The sequence below is a fragment of the Entelurus aequoreus genome, linkage group LG01 (assembly GCF_033978785.1).
Source record: "Entelurus aequoreus isolate RoL-2023_Sb linkage group LG01, RoL_Eaeq_v1.1, whole genome shotgun sequence".
NCBI classification, from domain to species: domain Eukaryota; kingdom Metazoa; phylum Chordata; class Actinopteri; order Syngnathiformes; family Syngnathidae; genus Entelurus; species Entelurus aequoreus.
The window spans coordinates 43,621,035-43,640,105 of NC_084731.1; the positions used below are offsets into that span (position 1 = coordinate 43,621,035).

At 41.1% G+C, this 19,071-nt stretch overlaps 1 protein-coding gene across 1 annotated transcript in view; it reads left to right on the plus strand.

Annotated features, from left to right (window-relative positions):
* The window catches only part of LOC133664049 (solute carrier family 2, facilitated glucose transporter member 11-like), a 45,163-nt gene that overhangs the window by 13,615 nt on the left and 12,477 nt on the right, over positions 1–19,071 (plus strand). Inside the window, exons 3-5 of the mRNA XM_062068972.1 lie at positions 15,877–16,037; positions 17,137–17,261; positions 17,382–17,511. Of these exons, the coding sequence (XP_061924956.1) occupies positions 15,877–16,037; positions 17,137–17,261; positions 17,382–17,511 (416 nt within the window). The remainder of the gene's footprint in view (positions 1–15,876; positions 16,038–17,136; positions 17,262–17,381; positions 17,512–19,071) is intronic.

A 19,071-nucleotide genomic window follows, 5' to 3' on the forward strand; every position in this document is an offset into this window, starting at 1 on the left:
CCCTTTAGTGACACTTAGCACAAGGGGCTGTGCGGTTCTGGATGGTCTTGAGGGAGGTCGGGGCAAGTTGTTCAGCAAGTCCCTCAACTGCGTCACGAGTCAGGTTGGTTAGTCTCAACGGCGGCGGGGAGTTAGAGAGGCCGCTGAAACAGGAGTTCCAAGGGGTGTTAATTTGGTGACTGGGGTCATCAGTCTAACCATAGCACAAAGCCCAACGGCTGAGGTCGGGATTCTAATGTACAATCTGTGCTCCCCACAACACCAGAATAAGTCAGCTCGTGCCCAAGGGCCTATCCTTGAGCCATCTATCAGTGTGGTGCACCAGTAACGGTTAATGTCACCCAATTTGTTGGGGGACGAAGAAGGTCCTGTAATTTGAAAACGCGTGTAATTCAGCTTTTGGGCCACAAAGGGAATAAGTCGGGTGGCATTGTCAACAGAAGGGTACACATGTCAGTCAACTTAAAAGGGGCGGGGTAAGTGTGGGAAAAGGGACGTCCAGCGGAAGAAGCAACACAGTCACCCAGGTTTTGGCATCCACCTGAGCCACAGGTTGTCTGCACCCGCTCCTAAGGTCAAAGTTACCAGGCCTTCGGTGGTGATGCACAGATGTGAGAGCCTTTGAAACACCACCGAGGTGGGGTGGTACTTTAGGTGCTACAGAGGGTGTAGAGGTAGTTAACGCCCTCTCAAGGACATTAATTTGAATAATTCCTTTAGAGTCTGTATCAGTCAGGTCAACCCCCAAAACAACATAAAAGGGACGATGGGCACCACTTACCATAGTATGTTGTCTGCATCCGACACCAATGGTTCAGGGTTGGGTCGTAACAAATATAGAGGTTATTACCACGGTAATAGCTATTGTGTCCCCCATACTTAATCACACTGCACAGGTAAAAAAATAAGTCTTGCTATCCCCTTTGACCCAGTCTATTTAAAGTCCGCTGTATGTTCTTAGACACTTGTCAGTCACTGTCGTCAGGAAGGATGAACTGAGACACAAAGACAGTAGAACACGCCCAAGCACCAGTCCGTCAGGGAATACTAGTCGGGTGTAACATCCTGCCTTTCGTCTATCAATATCAGAGTAATTTAGGTAACAAAACGGGGATAAGCATCAAACTTTTCACTTAATGTAACGACACATATAGTTATGCTGAAAACAAGCAAGAAAAACTAAGAAACATTTAGCATACTGGATTGGTCTCACACAAGGATATACAATATAGAAGTTGAAGAGAGTAATGTAGGTAGAAAATCTCTCTCGTCTCCTGGGCTGAGGGGCAGATGATGTGGCGAGGGGGTCAAGAGGGGCAGATGTTGTGGCAATGTCAGCAATGACATCCGCTGGTAATCTGTCAGGTTCTTCAGCAGTAGTGCAGAGGGAGAGGTGGTACCAGGTGTCCCCTTTACCAGCCAGTCGAAGGGCGTGGGACGTCCGTTCCACGACCTTGAAGGGACCAGTCCACCTGGGCTCCGTCCACTTGCGTTTGATGACCTTGATCTTGACCCTCTCAGCGGGCGGAAGGGAATCTGTACAGAAGAACCGGCACACAAATTCTGCAATTTTTTGTGTAAAATACCATTTTGGTTTTACGCTGATTCCTCCTTCCATGGGGCTGCTGGTCCTGGGAAGCGCTGACCTGTATGCAGCTCATAGGGTGAAAAACTCTAAGGGCAGTAAACCAGTTTTATTGACGGACCTTCGAATGATCATTAACGCTAATTGCAACATGTCAATCCAATTAAATTTGGTCTGTGCACAGATTTTAGCCAATTAGTTTTTGATGTTCTGGTCCATCCTTTCAACCTTACCTTGGGACTGACGATGGTACCCCAAACCTGTGTTCTAGTCCGAAAGCCTTTTCGACCAAGGCTAAGTGAGTTTTTTTTTTTTTAAATGGTTGCCGTTGTCTGACCTAATCTTTTTGGGGAAACCATGTCGGGGTACTAGGTCATTCACAAGTCATTTAATTACTGATATTGCATCCTCTTTTGAGGTTGTTGTTGATCAACACAAGTCAGTACGTACCTTTCCCTTGTACCGTATTGATCATATCAGTGAAATCAAAGACTATACATGGTTCACCCTCACCTCCTCCATATTCTAAATTTGATCTACTAAACTACTATCGATGTGTAAAATCGTTATTTTCAAATTAAAATTAGTTATAACTTCTTACCCACGGGAAAAATGTTAAAACTATGGAATGTGTCAGAGTCGGATGATTGTCGATTTTGTTCCAAGGAGTCTGTATCCACCCTCACTCACCCCCTTCTGTTTCTGAAAAAAGGACTGTGTTAGTCATATTATCACTTTCAGAAACATCTAAGAAAAAGGTCAGCTAATAGTCAAGTAGCGGAGGACAGGTCATGTTTAAGGTCAATGATGGTCTCTTTAGCCTGTATGGTCCACTGGGGGGTGGTGTTAGGGTAGGGGACCCCTTAGCGATATCACAAATAATTCAAACTCAACTAAACCCTAACTTTTATGTAACTTATTCAATATGGTGAAAGTAACAAAATATGCTTATATTTATATTGTCACCAATACTAGAAAAATACTACCCTTATGGCGGATGCTTTAGCAATAGTATTTTGAATTTTTACCACACCTGGTGGCCCCAATAATTCATTAAGTCAAGCTCATGTTGTAGAAAGTTGAATGATGCGGACACGTTTGTTACTGAATACTTTCTATCAGACTTCTGCCATGGCAACTATGTGTATGTAATGAGCAACTATAACTATTTGATATGCTTATATGTGTAATGTGTCGTTTTAGCTCAGCTGTTGTGTAGCTGCTAGCTCCTCGTGGCCTACAGGTGTCTAAAGTGCAGCCCATAGTTATGTGTTTAACATAACCCTGGGCTAAACCTAAACAATTGAAAATGTGTAATTTGGGTGTCGGTGTAATTTGTGGCAGCTACGCCGTGTCTTATCATTGGACCTAAGTTCTTTGGTTTTGTAGGCGAGACAGAGAGCAAGGGAACAATGTGGGACATCAATTGCGTCCATCTTATACCATGCTAGCTGTTGCAAAGATAGGTCAACATGAGCAGCCACACCTTGAATTCCAACATATATAAATAATCATAACATATGGCGAGTCGGGTGGCAGAACACACGGAAGCATCTCAGCCAGCCAGGGTTTTCACTGTTAGAGCAGTTGGATGTCAGCCATTCCTGTTGTTTCAGGCTGTGGTATGAGCTCCTGGAGGAGCCTTGATAGTGGTGTCGCAGCTTGGTGGTTGAGACGTCAGGTAACACCAGGAAGGTTCCTTCTGTGCGATTTGAATGTCAGGTTACAGTCTGTAAAGGAGGTCCAGCAATCTGAACCGGAAGTGGTTTGGTGACAGGTAACCTTCTTGTGACCCCAGCGAAGCCTTCGACCTTTAAAGAGGAAGCACACAGTTTTTTTTGGTACTTCTGCATTCAGAATCGAATGGGCGGCTGCCGTTGACCCTCATGTCCAGCAGGGGTCCTGTCGGTACTTCCTGCTGGGGCTCCTGATGTGGGCGTCCTCTGCCACGCCTTCGTGTTCGTTTGTTGGCACGACGGAACCTTTCCTGTTCGGAAATGTTCGGACAGTCACGACTCCAGTGACCAGGCTGGTCACAGCCGAAACAGTTTCTACCCCACACTGGCTTTGAAGCATTGTGTTGTCCACCACCCGAGTCCAACCGTCTGGTCGCACGTCTGTTGGGGATTCTTTCCTCCACCTGTTGGAACTCAAAAGCAAGGTCACCCACTGCTGAATATACCCTAGCTGATCTTTGACCTTTTGGTTCTTTTCACTTTTTATCTTCAGCGATCTGTAATTTAAGTAGTCGTTTCCTTGTTGCTCTGTCATTAACCCAATTTTGCATGGGATGACTAAAATGTCCCTGCCATATGTTGTTTTTGGCACCGTGTATATCAGGGTTAACTTTGTCCAAAGTGTTTGGCCAAAGGTTCCCTCCCTGAGGTACAGGTGGGAAAGCAAGGTCAACAATGGCTTGCATGTATGCATCGGCAAGAGACTTATATTGACATAGGCCCCTATAATTGTCAGGTGTCAAAAATGTCTGGTGTGCACTGCCCTCTGCTGGAGGAAAATGGTCAGACGTGCAAAATAAGGGGTTAATACATTCTCTTTTAACGTTGATGTTCCAGGTAATTTAATGTTCAGTGAATGTATAGGATAGGCCAATATAAGCTTTGGCTTCCGCCTATTCGTTTTTCGGTCATTCTTTTTCTTTCTGTGTGTAAATGTGTATGATTGTTAATTTGTCTAATCTGTACTGTTAAACTGCTCACACAAAATGGTTGATGGTTGATTATATGACCAAAATAAACTTATTTCATTTATTCATTCATTATCTATCGCACTCATAGTTTTATTCCATTTTGCATCTAATTATTCCTATTGATTTCTTCCCATTTCACTCAAACAACTAAACAAACAAATAAACAAACTTGCAGCTAACCACAATCAACAGCATACCATTTACGAATACCTTCATTTGTCACTTTCTCATCTCTCCTTCCCTTTCGTTTTCCTTTACAACCAACCTCCTGTACCCTAACTCTTCCTTCACCTACTCTCTTTTTCTCTCTCTCTCTTTCTCACTGGAGTAGGGGGCGGTGGCCTAGTCAAAGTCTGGGCGGGTTGTTTGAATTGTCTTGCGCATGCGCGGCAGGCAAAACACCAATCAGTCTATTCTGTCCTATTTGTCTCATTAATCATCGGTTCTTTTGCTGCATTTCGTTTTTCCACGTAATCCCCGTTTACTTTTATCATACGCCAAACTCTTAAATTCTCGAGCACCAACCCTGTTCCATTTTCACCAGCGCACACACACACACACACACACACACACACACACACACACACACACACACACACACACACACACGCACGTGTAAGCACATGAGCAAGCAAGCGCTTACGCACACACACGAGCACGCGCAGCCTGCAGCACACACATACACGCACACACACACACACACACAAGAAAAAGCTGCACCTACCCTTATCTCTGCGTTTCACTTTACCATAAAACTTCCAGTTACTTTTCTTAATTTACCAGACGTTTGAGTTCACGACTTTTAGAGTATTGTAAACTCCCTCTTAACCCTTTCAAGGAATGTTCTCTTTTTTTTTTTTTTTTTAAACTCTACCTGCTAATTCCATTGTCGACAACCGTGCATTCAATTGATCATTAAAGGCCTACTGAAATTAATTTTTTTTATTTAAACGGGGATAGCAGATCTATTCTATGTGTCATACTTGATCATTTCGCGATATTGCCATATTTTTGCTGAAAGGATTTAGTATAGAACAACGACGATAAAGATTGCAACTTTTGGTATCTGATAAAAAAAAGGCTTGCACCTACCGGAAGTAGCGTGACGTAGTCAGTTGAACATATACGCAAAGTTCCCTAATGTTTACAATGATGGCCGCATGAAGTGAGAGAGATTCGGACCGAGAAAGCGACAATTTCCCCATTAATTTGAGCGAGGATGAAAGATTTGTGGATGAGTAAAGTGCAAGTGAAGGACTAGTGGGGAGTTGAAGCTATTCAGATAGGGAAGATGCTGTGAGAGCCGGGGGTGACCTGATATTCAGCTGGGAATGACTACAACAGTAAATAAACACAAGACATATATATACTCTATTAGCCACAACACAACCAGGCTTATATTTAATATGCCACAAATTAATCCTGCATAAAAACACCTGCGTGTTTGTTATGCTAGCTCCTAGCTCCTCTGCTAGCTCCTAGCTCCATAGAACACGCCAATACAATTCAAACACCTGATCAACACACACAATCACTCAGCCCAAAAGACCGTTTACCTAACCCAAGGTTCATAAAGCTTATATATTTTTAAAAAGTTACGTACGTGACGCGCACATACGGTCAAGTTATCGAATGTTTAGCAGCCAAGGCTGCATACTCACGGTACCTGATATTCAGCTGGGAATGACTACAACAGTAAATAAACACAAGACATATATATACTCTATTAGCCACAACACAACCAGGCTTATATTTAATATGCCACAAATTAATCCTGCATAATAACACCTGCGTGTTTGTTATGCTAGCTCCTAGCTCCTCTGCTAGCTCCTAGCTCCATAGAACACGCCAATACAATTCAAACACCTGATCAACACACACAATCACTCAGCCCAAAAGACCGTTCACCTAACCCAAGGTTCATAAAGCTTATATATTTTTAAAAAGTTACGTATGTGACGCGCACGTACGGTACGGTACGTGTTATGCTAGCTCCTAGCTCCTCTGCTAGCTCCTAGCTCCATAGAACACGCCAATACAATTCAAACACATGATCAACACACACAATCACTCAGCCCAAAAGACCGTTCACCTAACCCAAGGTTCATAAAGCTTATATATTTTAAAAAAGTTACGTACATACGCAAAAAAAAGCCAAAGCTGCATACTCACAGTAGCACGTCTGCGTCTTTGTCATCCAAATCAAAGTAATCCTGGTAAGAGTCTGTGTTGTCCCAGTTCTCTACAGGCGTCTGTGTATCCAAATCAAAAGTCCTCCTGGTTAGAGTCTCTGTTATCCGAGTTCTTCCATCTTGACTGCATCTTTCGGGAATGTAAACAAAGAAGCGCCGGCTGTGTACTGTTGTGGCTGACTACGTTCGAAAAATACGTCCATTTCGCACCGACAACTTTCTTCTTTGCTTGCTTGGCTTCCTTCTCTATAATGCAATGAACATGATTGAAACAGATTCACGAACACAGATGTCCAGAATACTGTGGAATTATGAAATGAAAACAGAGCTTTTTCGTATCGGCTTCAATGTGGAAGGCATACCCGTGTTCCCCGGTCTACGTCACACGCATACGTCATCCTCAGAGGCGTTTCGAACCGGAAGTTTAGCGGCAAATTTAAAATGTCACTTTATAAGTTAACCCGGCCGTATTGGCATGTGTTATAATGTTAAGATTTCATCATTGATATATAAACTATCAGACTGCGTGGTCGGTAGTAGTGGGTTTCAGTAGGCCTTTAAACAGTAATGATTCATCACATTTTCCCCAGCCGCCATCACATTCTTGTCTGTCACACTCCTTGGCCATTGTGTCTATTTTTTTTTTCAGGGGCCTCGAACCCCTGAAGGCCTTTAAACCCCAAACCATACGGTGGCCTTTAACCCCGTGCAATTTATCGTACAATATGCAGGCCTCTAACCTCCATATCATACGAGGGCCTTTAACCCGTTACTCTTTTAGGCGTCGACCAACTACCCAGGGTGAGCCACACCCAACTATTAATTCACTCGTCAATGAAACTGCCCGTCACGGTAATCGAGACACAATGGCGTGAGTTGACCACTTATTTACAATTTTAATGCAATGGCAGGCTCAGCAAAAATGCAATCAATCTATCAAAATCACCAATCTGTGCCTGGGATTAAAAAACAGTGTTTGACTTACAGACTTCAGGACAGACTCCTAAAGCAGATTTTATATAAAAAGGCTCTGCTCACCTTGTATTGGACATTTGAGTCTGTCCAGAAGAAGTCATCAATCAACAGCGTGCCATCTCGGATGAAGCCCCCAAATTGTTGCGTCGACCAGCAGTAGTTGGTATTTTGTGGTTTATTCTCCAAGCTTAGAGGAAAAACGTGAGACCAATCTAGCACACCAGCGATCTCTCGCCCGGTCTAGCTCGGTCTCCCCTCCACCTCCTGTCCCCCCAAGCTCAGCACTGCACTGTGCTCCTTATCTTAGGAATGTTATGGCAGTCTCAACAGCGCTCTGTCTCTCTACTCAAGGGCACTCGAATGCAAGCACTTTGTTACCACACGAGACATTAGCTGATGAAAATATGACTATAGGAGTTTAGAAAGAAGTACCACTTAAATATGGATATGATTCTGATTTGCTTCCATCAATATATATATATATATATATATATATATATATATATATATATATATATATATATATATATATATATATATATATATATATATATATATATATATATATATATATATATATATACTGTATATATACATATATATATATATTATATATATATATATATATATATATATATATATATATATATATATATATATATATATAAGAAATACTTGATATATTCCTCTCCCCTTAACCTCAATCCCCCCAATATGAATATATATAAATAAAAGAAATACTTGACTTTCAGTGAATTCTAGCTATATATATATATATATATATATATATATATATATATATATATATATATATATATATATATATGTATATATATATATATATATATATATATATATATATATATATATATATATATATATATATATATATATATATATATATATATATATATATATATATATATATATATATATATATATATATATGAATAAAGCCTTGCGATGAGGTGGCGACTTGTCCAGGGTGTACCCCGCCTTCCGCCCGATTGTAGCTGAGATAGGCTCCAGCGACCCCCCGCGACCCCAAAAGGGACAAGCGGTAGAAAATGGATGGATGGATATATAAATAAAAGAAATACTTGAATTTCAGTGTTCATTTATTTACACATATACACACACATAACACTCCTCTACTCATTGTTATGTTTGAAAGTGCAATACTTTGCAGCCAGTAGCACAGCCTTTGAAGGCGCATAGGTATGGGCAGCATCCAGTGGCGTGCAGTCACTAGAGGCAGGGGAGGCACGGCCTCACCAGCCATCATGGAAAGAAAAAAAAAAGTAAAAAGAAAAAAATAATAATTAAATTGTTATATGTATCCAGTGATTATACCAAAGTTATTTTCCATTTAACTTCACCAGTTTTAGATTATTTTTATTTTTATTTCCACATTTGCCATTCAAATACTGAGAAGAGACGGTGCGGTGATCAGCAGCCAGTTGAGGCACGTCACTGCGTTGTGCCTCAACATGGATTGTGCGCAATGACTCGGCTAACTGCTGGCCTGCTGTGCAGTGAGACCGTATTGCTATATGAATTATATTATACATTTCCATAGTTTAGTTAGCTGAGGTATATAATGTACAGTGTATTTTTTCAACAACTGTATGTGTGTAACGTATTTCTTGTGCTGTGCGATCATAATACTGCTGCGAAGACGCACTGTGAGAGGCTCGTCTCATAACCCCGCCTCCTGGTGCCAAGCACCTCCGCCGCAGAATGCACCGCCCAACGGGAGCGCCACACCAACCAAAGCCCACACCCAAACCCTCCACGTGCAAGACCGAATCCACCCAAAAAAAGTCACTTAACAAGAGGCCAAAAAGTGCAAAAACAACAATGCTCACGAGTCGCGCTGGAGGAGCCGCGAACGACCGCAGGGACACAACATTAGGTACAGCGTGGCGAAGTTGGTAGAGTGGCGGTGCCAGCAATCGGAGTGTTGCTGGTTACTGGGGTTCAATCCCCACCTTCTACCTTCCTAGTCACGTCCGTTGTGTCCTTGGGCAAGACACTTTACCCTTTGCCTCTGATGGCTGCTGGTTAGCACCTTGCATGGCAGCTCCCGCCATCAGTGTGTGAATGTGTGTGTGAATGGGTAAATGTGGAAATACTGTCAAAGCGCTTTGAGTACCTTGAAGGTAGAAAAGCGCTATACAAGTATAACCCATTTATCATTTATTTACACCTGCAGACTGCAGCACGGATTTAATATTTCATTCATTCACAACTTTTCCAACACGAACACCATAATAACGGGGTTTTTTTAATTAAATGTGCTTTTTTGTGTGCTACAGTTTGTAAGTGTAAAGTTAAAGTTAGGTTAAAGTACCAATGATTGTCACACACACACTAGGTGTGGTGAAATTTGTCCTCTGCATTTGACCCATCCCCTTGTTCACCCCCTGGGAGGTGAGGGGAGCAGTGGGCAGCAGCGGTGCCATGCCTGGGAATCATTTTTGGTGATTTAACCCCCAATTCCAACCCTTGATACTGAGTGCCAAGCAGGGAAGAATGCTGGTATGAGCTTTTAAACATAACCCGTTAACTGCTGCCAATCAAATGGTGAAGAAGATACTCTTTAGGGTTCATAAGTTTGTAAATCTGACTGTGATGAAGTCAGTGCCTCACCTGACATGAACCTCACCGCACGCCACTGGCAGCATCTGTGAAATTTAATTTGCAGGAAAGGAGTGAGTTTAGGGTTGAATTGTCCATCCTCGTTCTATTTTCTGTCACTATCTTTCTAACCATGCTGAACACCCTCTCTGATGATGCATTGCTGTGTGGCACGCACAAAAGTGCCTTCATCAAATGCACCAGAGTCTGGAATCTTACATCTCTCCCTAGCATGGCCCAAAACCGGTCAATCCTTGCTTCCTGAGGAAGATCTTCCCTGCCAAGCACTTGGTACTCCACTACTTCTTCCAGGAGGCAATCAAGGTCCAATTGCAGCTGCGGCAGACTTTTCCCTAGCTCTATTACTGCAAATGAAAATGAGCAAATTAAGCACAAGTGAGCTGGGGATATAATTGCTTTCTCTAGTCTTATCCTCTATAACTTCTGAAGTTGATTATTAAACAACTACCGCCATCAATTAAAAAAGGGGATGCACCAGAGTTTGGGGAAAATTGATGCTGTGACTCTGGGTCCAACACGGTCAGGTTTTGGAGGATGATGTTGTCGAGGGGGAATGCAGTCATCATCTTTGTGGTCACAGCTACAAAGAAGTCTCTCACTGCCCTGTGACACATGATCAGATCAAAAATTACAGCCATTGTATGATGGGATATCAGTTAGTTAGCTCTTAGGAGGTAAGCTGATTTAGATAACACAATAATCTTAATGTTTACTTGATCATCATTGGGACAGAGGAGGAAAGTTCATCCATGTTGTCCTCCAAGAGGCTTTCTGCAGCTGCTCCAAGAAAGAGTTTGCTGTCTGGCAACTGTAGGCTGGCATCCTTGAACTTAAAGGCCTACTGAAACCCACTACTACCTACCACGCAGTCTGATAGTTTATATATCAATGATGAAATCTTAACATTGCAATACTAGCCAATACGGCCGGGTTAGATTAGTAAAGTGCAATTTTAAAATTCCTGCTGAAAACGTCTCGGTATGATGACGTTTGCGCGTGACGTCATGGATTGTAGCGGACATATTGGGACACCATTGTGGCCAGCTATTAAGTCGTCTGTTTTCATCGCAAAATTCCACAGTATTCTGGACATCTGTGTTGGTGAATCTTTTGCAATTTGTTTAATGAACAATGAAGACAGCAAAGAAGAAAGCTGTAGGTGGGAAGTGGTGTATTAGCGGCAGGCTGCAGCAACATAAACACGTAGACGGTGTTTCATTGTTTACATTCCCGAAATATGACAGTAAAGCTTTACCATTGGCCTGTGGAGAACTGGGACAACAGAGACTCTTACCAGGAGGACTTTGAGTTGGATACGCGCTACCGTGAGTACGCAGCTGCGGCTTCCAAACATTTGATCGCTTGTCCGTACGTGCATGCCGCTATGTGCATGTCACGTACGTAACTTTGGGGAAATATATGTGCTGTATGAACTTTGCGGAGGTGAACGGTACTTTGGGCTGTGGGATTGAGTGTGTTGCGCAGGTGTTTGATTTGTATTGGCGGGTTATATGGACGGGAGGGGGAGGTGTTTGTTATGCGGGATTAATTTGTGGCATATTAAATATAAGCCTGTTTGTGTTGTGGCTAATAGAGCATATATATGTCTTGTGTTTATTTACTGTTTTAGTCATTCCCAGCCGAATGTCAGGTCCCACCCGCCTCTCACAGCATCTTCCCTATCTGAATCGCTTCCACTGCCCTCTAATCCTTCACTCTCACTTTCCTCATCCACGAATCTTTCATCCTCGCTGAAATTAATGGGGTAATCGTCGCTTTCTTGGTCCGAATTGCTCTCGCTGCTGGTGGCCATGATTGTAAACAATGTGCAGATGTGAGGAGCTCCACAACCTGTGACGTCACACTACTTCCGATACAGGCAAGGCTTTTTTATCAGCGACCAAAAGTTGCAAACTTTATCGTCGATGTTCTCTACTAAATCCTTTCAGCAAAAATATGGCAATATCGCGAAATGATCAAGTATGACACATAGAATGGACCTGCTATCCCCGTTTAAATAAGAAAATCTCATTTCAGTAGGCCTTTAATGTCCTTCAGTGGGACATCAGCAATAAGGCTGGCAGGGAGAAATCTTCCCATTAATCTTCTCACCAGGCTGGTCATCTCCCGGTGCAGCCTATGAACCATCAGTCCTTCAGCCTAGAAACACATTGATTATCAGTCATTAAAAAAATGATGATAACAGCATTATTTATTATCATAATTATTTAAGTTAATCTTTTGATAGGCTGGCTGACCTGAAACATAACATTGAACTCGTTGCTGGTTACTGGGGTTCAATTCCCACCTTCGACCATCCTAGTCACGTTCGTTGTGTCCTTGGGCAAGACACTTCACCCTTGCTCCTGATGGCTGCTGGTTAGCGCCTTGCATGGCAGCTCCCGCCATCAGTGTGTGAATGTGTGTGTGAATGGGTGAATGTGGAAATACTGTCAAAGCGCTTTGAGTACCTTGAAGGTAGAAAAGCGCTGTACAAGTATAACCCATTTATCATTTATAACTCTGCCGGTGGTTTTAGAGCCTGGGAGAGGAAGAGGAAGAAGAACTTTGTCTTCTTGCTGGTTAAATGCTCTGCCAGCATCTTCACCTTGCCAGGCTTCTCCACATCCTCATGACTGGCAAAATATGCCTGCAGTGCATCCCACTCGTTGAGCACCCGGTTTATGCAAGTCAGCAAGCTGAGCCACCTGGTTGCACAGTATCAGAGTATCTTCAGAGTTTCTGAGTCTGTGAACTCCACAAACTCTTTGAAGATTTCACGTTTGGCACTGAAGTTGAGAAAGGTTAAAAAAATTTTTTTTTTTAAAAAGGACATAAATTGTTAAATAATGAAAAGCCAGGGAACCAAGATGACATCCAATAACTGTCAAATTGTGGCACAGAGGCTCTCTTTTAACTTCTGTGCAAGTGTAACATGCGGCATATCAATATGCTTACTTGATGTCAAAGTGAGCATATATACTGCTGAGGATGTCTTCAATAGGCTGGCGTAGAGCCTTAATGCCACATCCTGTGGCCAGCTGGACCAGATGACAGATGCATCCCATGTCAATTAGGGATGGCTGCATGTCTTTGATTCTGCTGACAACAGAATTGTGCTTCCCCTCCATGACATTGGCATTATCACTATTAAATGCCACAACGTTTCTCCAGTCAATTTTTCTGTCACTAGAAATGAACAAAGTACAACATTACTTATTAGTGGTCTGTCTCCTAGCATATTGTATTGTATTTACATTCACACATTAGCGACTTTACATTTACCTTAGCACTGTGTTCAGTGACTCAAAGAGGTTCTGTGCTGTGCCAATGTTGCACACTGGCATGTGCAGAAACTTCGTCACCACCTCCTGAGTTTTCGTATCGCAAACCCTGGCCAATATCACAAACTCCTTTAAAAAAAAAAAAAAAAAAAAAAAAAAAATTATATACTGTATATATATATATATATATATATATATATATATATATATATATATATATATATATATATATATATATATATATATATTTAGAGAGCAATTTTCACTGACAGCAGACACAAAGTTACTTTACAAGAGAAGTGTAAATACAAAATACATACTTTATCCGTGTTTCTGCTTGTGCTTTCATCACACCAGACCAAAGGGTTGGTTTTGGCACAGTTTGATCACTTCCTTGTCCAATTCCGGGGCAATGGCACCTATCAAATACACAGTAATGAAAACACAGTTGTTCTACTAACTGTACTGTACTTGCTGCTTACTTAAAAAAAACAAAAACTTACCTTTCACTAGGGGTGTAACGGTACGTGTATTTGTATTGAACCGTTTCGGTACGGGGGTTTCGGTTCAGTTCAGAGGTGTGCCGAACGAGTTTCCACACGAACATATTAAGTAGTCGCCTCCGCTTCCTTCTGCCTTTGTTTCTGTCAGTACTCTACACCAGTGGTCCCCAACCACCGGTACCAGTCCGCGGACCAATTGGTACCGGGCCGCACAAGAAATTAAAAAAAAAAAAAAAAAAAGATTTTTTTTTTGTATTAAATCAACATAAAAAACACAATATATACATTATATATCAATATAGATCAATACATTGTATTTCTTTATGAAAAAAAAAAAGAAAAAAAAAATCTGTCCTGGATGAACTGAAATTCTTGTTTCCAATCATTTTGGAACTTGCAAGCGTACTTCTTCTTCTTACTCGTCGTCACCAAGTCTGTCTCTTCTGCGTTCTTCGTCTCCTTCTTGTTGTGTGTGCAGTTGTGCACTCTCCAAAAGCCATAAATGTTATAACGTGACTGGGCCGGCACGCTGTTTATATTGAGGAAAAGCGGACGTGACGAGTCGCTCCTCACTCAGGTCCGCATGGAATATTGCTGTTTGGCTGGAAATCGGGAGAAATTCGGGAGAATGGTTGTCCCGGGAGATTTTCGGGAGAGGCACTGAAATTTCGGGAGTCTCCCGGAAAATTTGGGAGGGTTGGCAAGTATGCCTAGTGTGTGTGTGACAATCATTGGTACCGTATTTCCTCGAATTAGCGCCCGGGCGGTAATTAATTTAAAACCTCTTCTCACTCCGGCGCTTACCAAAGGCATGCGGTAAATTTAGGCATGCGGTAATTATTTTAAAACCCGCTTCTCACTCCGGCGCTTACCAAAGGCATGCGGTAAATTTAGGCATGCGCTTATAAATTTGAGTATGATGTAAGGATACCATCATGACATCGCTTAATGCCGCAATAAAATTTAAAGCACAATGAATCATCCGGGGAGTTCTTTTTGTTTGGGTCTGAAAAGGCAATTATAACGTGACACTCTTTATTTTTACAAGGGGTCATTCAACAATTACGGACGCATTTTTCTGTATGTAAAAACGCATGAAAAACAAATTGAAAATAAAACATGCTACTTTAATTCTTAACTAAGATTGTAACAACAAACATTATCAATCAATGTAAACAACATCCGTGAGGCCAGAGAGAAAATATCATTTGAACTTGAACAAACTGAAAATGTTCCTGTCTGCATTACTGACAGATGCTTCCCCCACTGCACCTTGATGGATATCTACTACGGTACTTGTACTACATCCTGTGGAGGTCCATCAGTTGTTAAGACCTCTTCATCTTCAGCATCGTCCATTTCTCCGTCACCTTGTCCGACAAACTACAGCACCGTCGTTTGAAATAATTTCTTCTGTGTCCGCTTCCTCATCACTCTCATCACTTTTTTACGGCTATGTCTTGGTCGTCATCTGTGTCATCTTGTCTCAGGGGCTGATTGAGGAGGCCGTGTATATCAATACATATGTATTATTTTGCGAAACGAGTTTGACCCGGCGGTAATTCTAGGCATGCGCTAATTATTTTGCGAAACGAGTTTGACCCGGCGGTAAATCGAGGCATGCGCATACTATATACCCGGCGACAATTCAAGGAAATACGGTACTTTAACTTTAAGTTTGTACACACCTTCCCATTCAATAGCATGGACAAGGGTCTGTAAAACCTTGAAACCTAATTCTTCTTATGCCATTGTAAAAAAAGAATAAATAGTAATAGTAAAAGCTATGACGACTCCGGCAGTGGGGGACATTTTTTTTTTTTTTCCGAGGGTTTGGTTTACATCCGCATTACAAGCTTGCAGTACGGCATCCCTGAAGTGTCAAAACACTTAAAACAGGACAAAAGAAAAATTTAAAACAATAATAATAATTTTTAAAAAACACCTGTGTTTCTGAACTTTTCTGCAGCACGTCGAGGCTTTTATCAACCAAACGTGGCTGCTGAGATACCAAACTCCCGTGGAAGATTCCACCGAGCAGCTCATTTGGTCCTTCATCGTGGCCGTGCTGAGTTTGGGGGCGTGGCTTGGCGCCGTTCACAGCGGAAGTCTGCCCGTCAAATATGGCCGGTAAGAGCGTTTTGTTTTATTGATTTTGTCTTAGTTGGAATGAATACTGTATTTAGAATTTTGGAAAATTTGTTCCATAAATTTGCTTTGAATGCAAGCCACAAAAAATGCCCTGTTGAAATCAATTGACAATGTCGTTTTTGAGCCCACTTTTATTCTAACATGAACTAATGCAATCCAGTCTGATAACATTTCCATTAAATTTGGAGTACCGGCTTTCTACTTATTTTTTTTCATAAAAGTCCACCAGATAGCACTACTTTTTCTTATTCAAAGTATGCAGCAAAAATATTTTAAATTTTCTAAAATGGGGTCTCTATAGCTAAAATGACACATTTTGTCACTGTGGATATGTGTGAAAGAAGGTATGTTATTATTTAGTTTTTCGTGCAAACATAGGGTTCAATTCCTAAATAGTAGGCCTATTTGTTATGTTTTTAAAAGTGGAAAAAAGTAATAATATTTTATATTTTTACTGACATTTCTTGTCATTTGGACCTCAAGTGTTTGTTTTTTTTAACTCATACCGTAGGAAAATTAAAATGAAAAAATACATATCAAACTGCCAATCATTTACCAAGATTACTCAGAGCCTAATAATAATAATGAAAATATTACTAATTATTGTATGAATAACAAAAAAAGTAACATATTAATAATAAAATACAATAAAATAAATAATACTAATAATTTTCATAATAATGATAATAATAGTAATCGAATACTTCCTAAAATATATTTCATGAAATTGTTTTCATTAAAATTTATTTTACAGTGAGTTATGTAAAAATACTGTCCTCAAAACCAAAATTCAACAAATATGTATATACAGTATAAGTATAATTTAGGCTAAAGTAGTGTTAAAATATTAAAATGGAAACCAATATGTTTCTTACTGCCGTTTTTAGAAGCTGTCATTTTTGTCATGAGGGACAAAAGAGAGAAAATATTTTACAGTAGACGTGTCCACAATTTGACAAAAAATGGAAGGCATCAATGGTGGGACTAATAAAGAAATAAATACGCCAACTTAACACACTTGGTGTGTTAAGGCTCCAGCTGTTGCATGATGATGAAGGAAACAAACATTGTCTTGCAGGAAGAAAGCGTTAATGATCAACGACGTCGTGGCCGTCGTGGCCGCTTTGTTCATGCTCTTTAGCCGCGCGGCCAAATCTTTTGAGATGATTTTGCTAGGCCGCTTTCTCTTCGGATACAACGTTGGTAAGTGATGATGATGATGATGATGATGATGATGATGATGATGATGATGATGATGATGATGATGATGATGATGATGATGTTTTCTTGTTGTAACCTCACTGTTGTGTGACGTGTGTGCAGGTCTAGGCTTGAGCGTGCACCTCATGTACTTGGGTGAAAGCTCTCCAAAGAAACTAAGAGGATTCTTGACTCTCACCAGCTCCATCTTTATTGGTTTGGGGAAGGTTATGGGTCAAATCATTGGCATCAAGTATGAAGTTCAAATTGCTGATAGATGCTTAATACTGCACATCACAGCAAATCATAGCAATACCTATACTCCCACTTAGATCGGATGCTTAATTAAGGGTGTACCCGATCTGATATTTATATCATTCTGAAAAAAATTAGTATCTGATGATATCCCCTTGCATCTAAAATGACCAATATGAAGTTAATTATATTTGTATAGCACTTTTCCCTAGTGACTCGAAGTGATTTACATAGTGAAACCCAATATCTAAGCTACAGTTAAACCAGTGTGGGTGGCACTGGGAGCAGGTGGTTAAAGTGTCTTGCCCATGGACACAACGGCAGGATGGCGGAAGCGGGGATCAAAACTGGAACCCTCAAGTTGCTGGCACAGCTGCTCTACAAACCAAGGCACGCCGCCCCAATACAAACATTCCTAAAAAGCATTTACTTGTCCAAAGCTGAACACAGCCAGTTAATATTTACGTGTTTTGATCTTTTTATTTCAAAAACGCATCACAATATTTGCTTCTTTTTTTTCATCACTGATTTCTGCTCACTTCAGACTTTATGAGAGCCAACAAACATAATATAGTATCACTTACTGTGCAATGTCTGCTGTCATTAGGATGTCGACTGCTAGGATGTTCTTAAATTCCCGTTTGGATGAAGACTCACTCATGATCCTCGCGAAGAAACGGGGTGGGGGGAAACAAGCGCTTTTCGTGTCGTCCTCGCCAGTTCCAGGTCCTAAATTGGCTTGTCAAAGAGTCCCAACTTGTCGCATTACCTACCCAGATGTCTCACGTCCAGGTGAGAGGCATGATTTATGGTCTACAATAAACTTACAGGGAGCATGGAAGCGAGGAAGCAGCAGACCACTCAATGACGTAAACATAGGGAGACACGGAAGTGATCACGTCGCCGCTATAAATAGCTTGTCTGCGTTAGCGCTTATTATAACAATATCACTAATACTTGGTTAATATTCAAATAAATTGAGCATTGTTAGCACTTTTTTAACGCTTATTCATCAGATTTATGGGCGGAATAGTGGAGCTCCATTGGCTCCGCTGTAAGCGGACTTTTATTTACTCAATATTTAGAATGCATTAAAAAAAAATACATCCGTTGTAATTTCTTTCATAATGATTGTGAACGATAGGCAAAATTCCAAAAAAAAGTGAAGTTTCCCTTTAAGTAGTCAGGAGGAAATGGGTATCAGGTGTGTGCAAAGGTGGCTGCACCCTGTAGACCGCTTAAGTCCATTTCAGTTTTTTTTTATACTTAAGATCTTTCTCTCTTTGAGTCATTTCATTTGCTCAAACTTTTTCTACCATTCTACACTACAAAATAATACACATATGTATGATTCCTGCTGATATTGTATTAGAATAATATATTGGTATCGGCCAATACTCAAGACTTCAATATCGGTATTGTATCAGAATTGAAAGAGTTGTATCTAACCCCCTGCCTTTAATACACATTGATTCAACCAAGTGGTACTATTTGAGGCCTTATGGAAAGGGCACCAAAATATTCACTTTTTGGTACCGCTCATTGTGCCGCTCGTCGC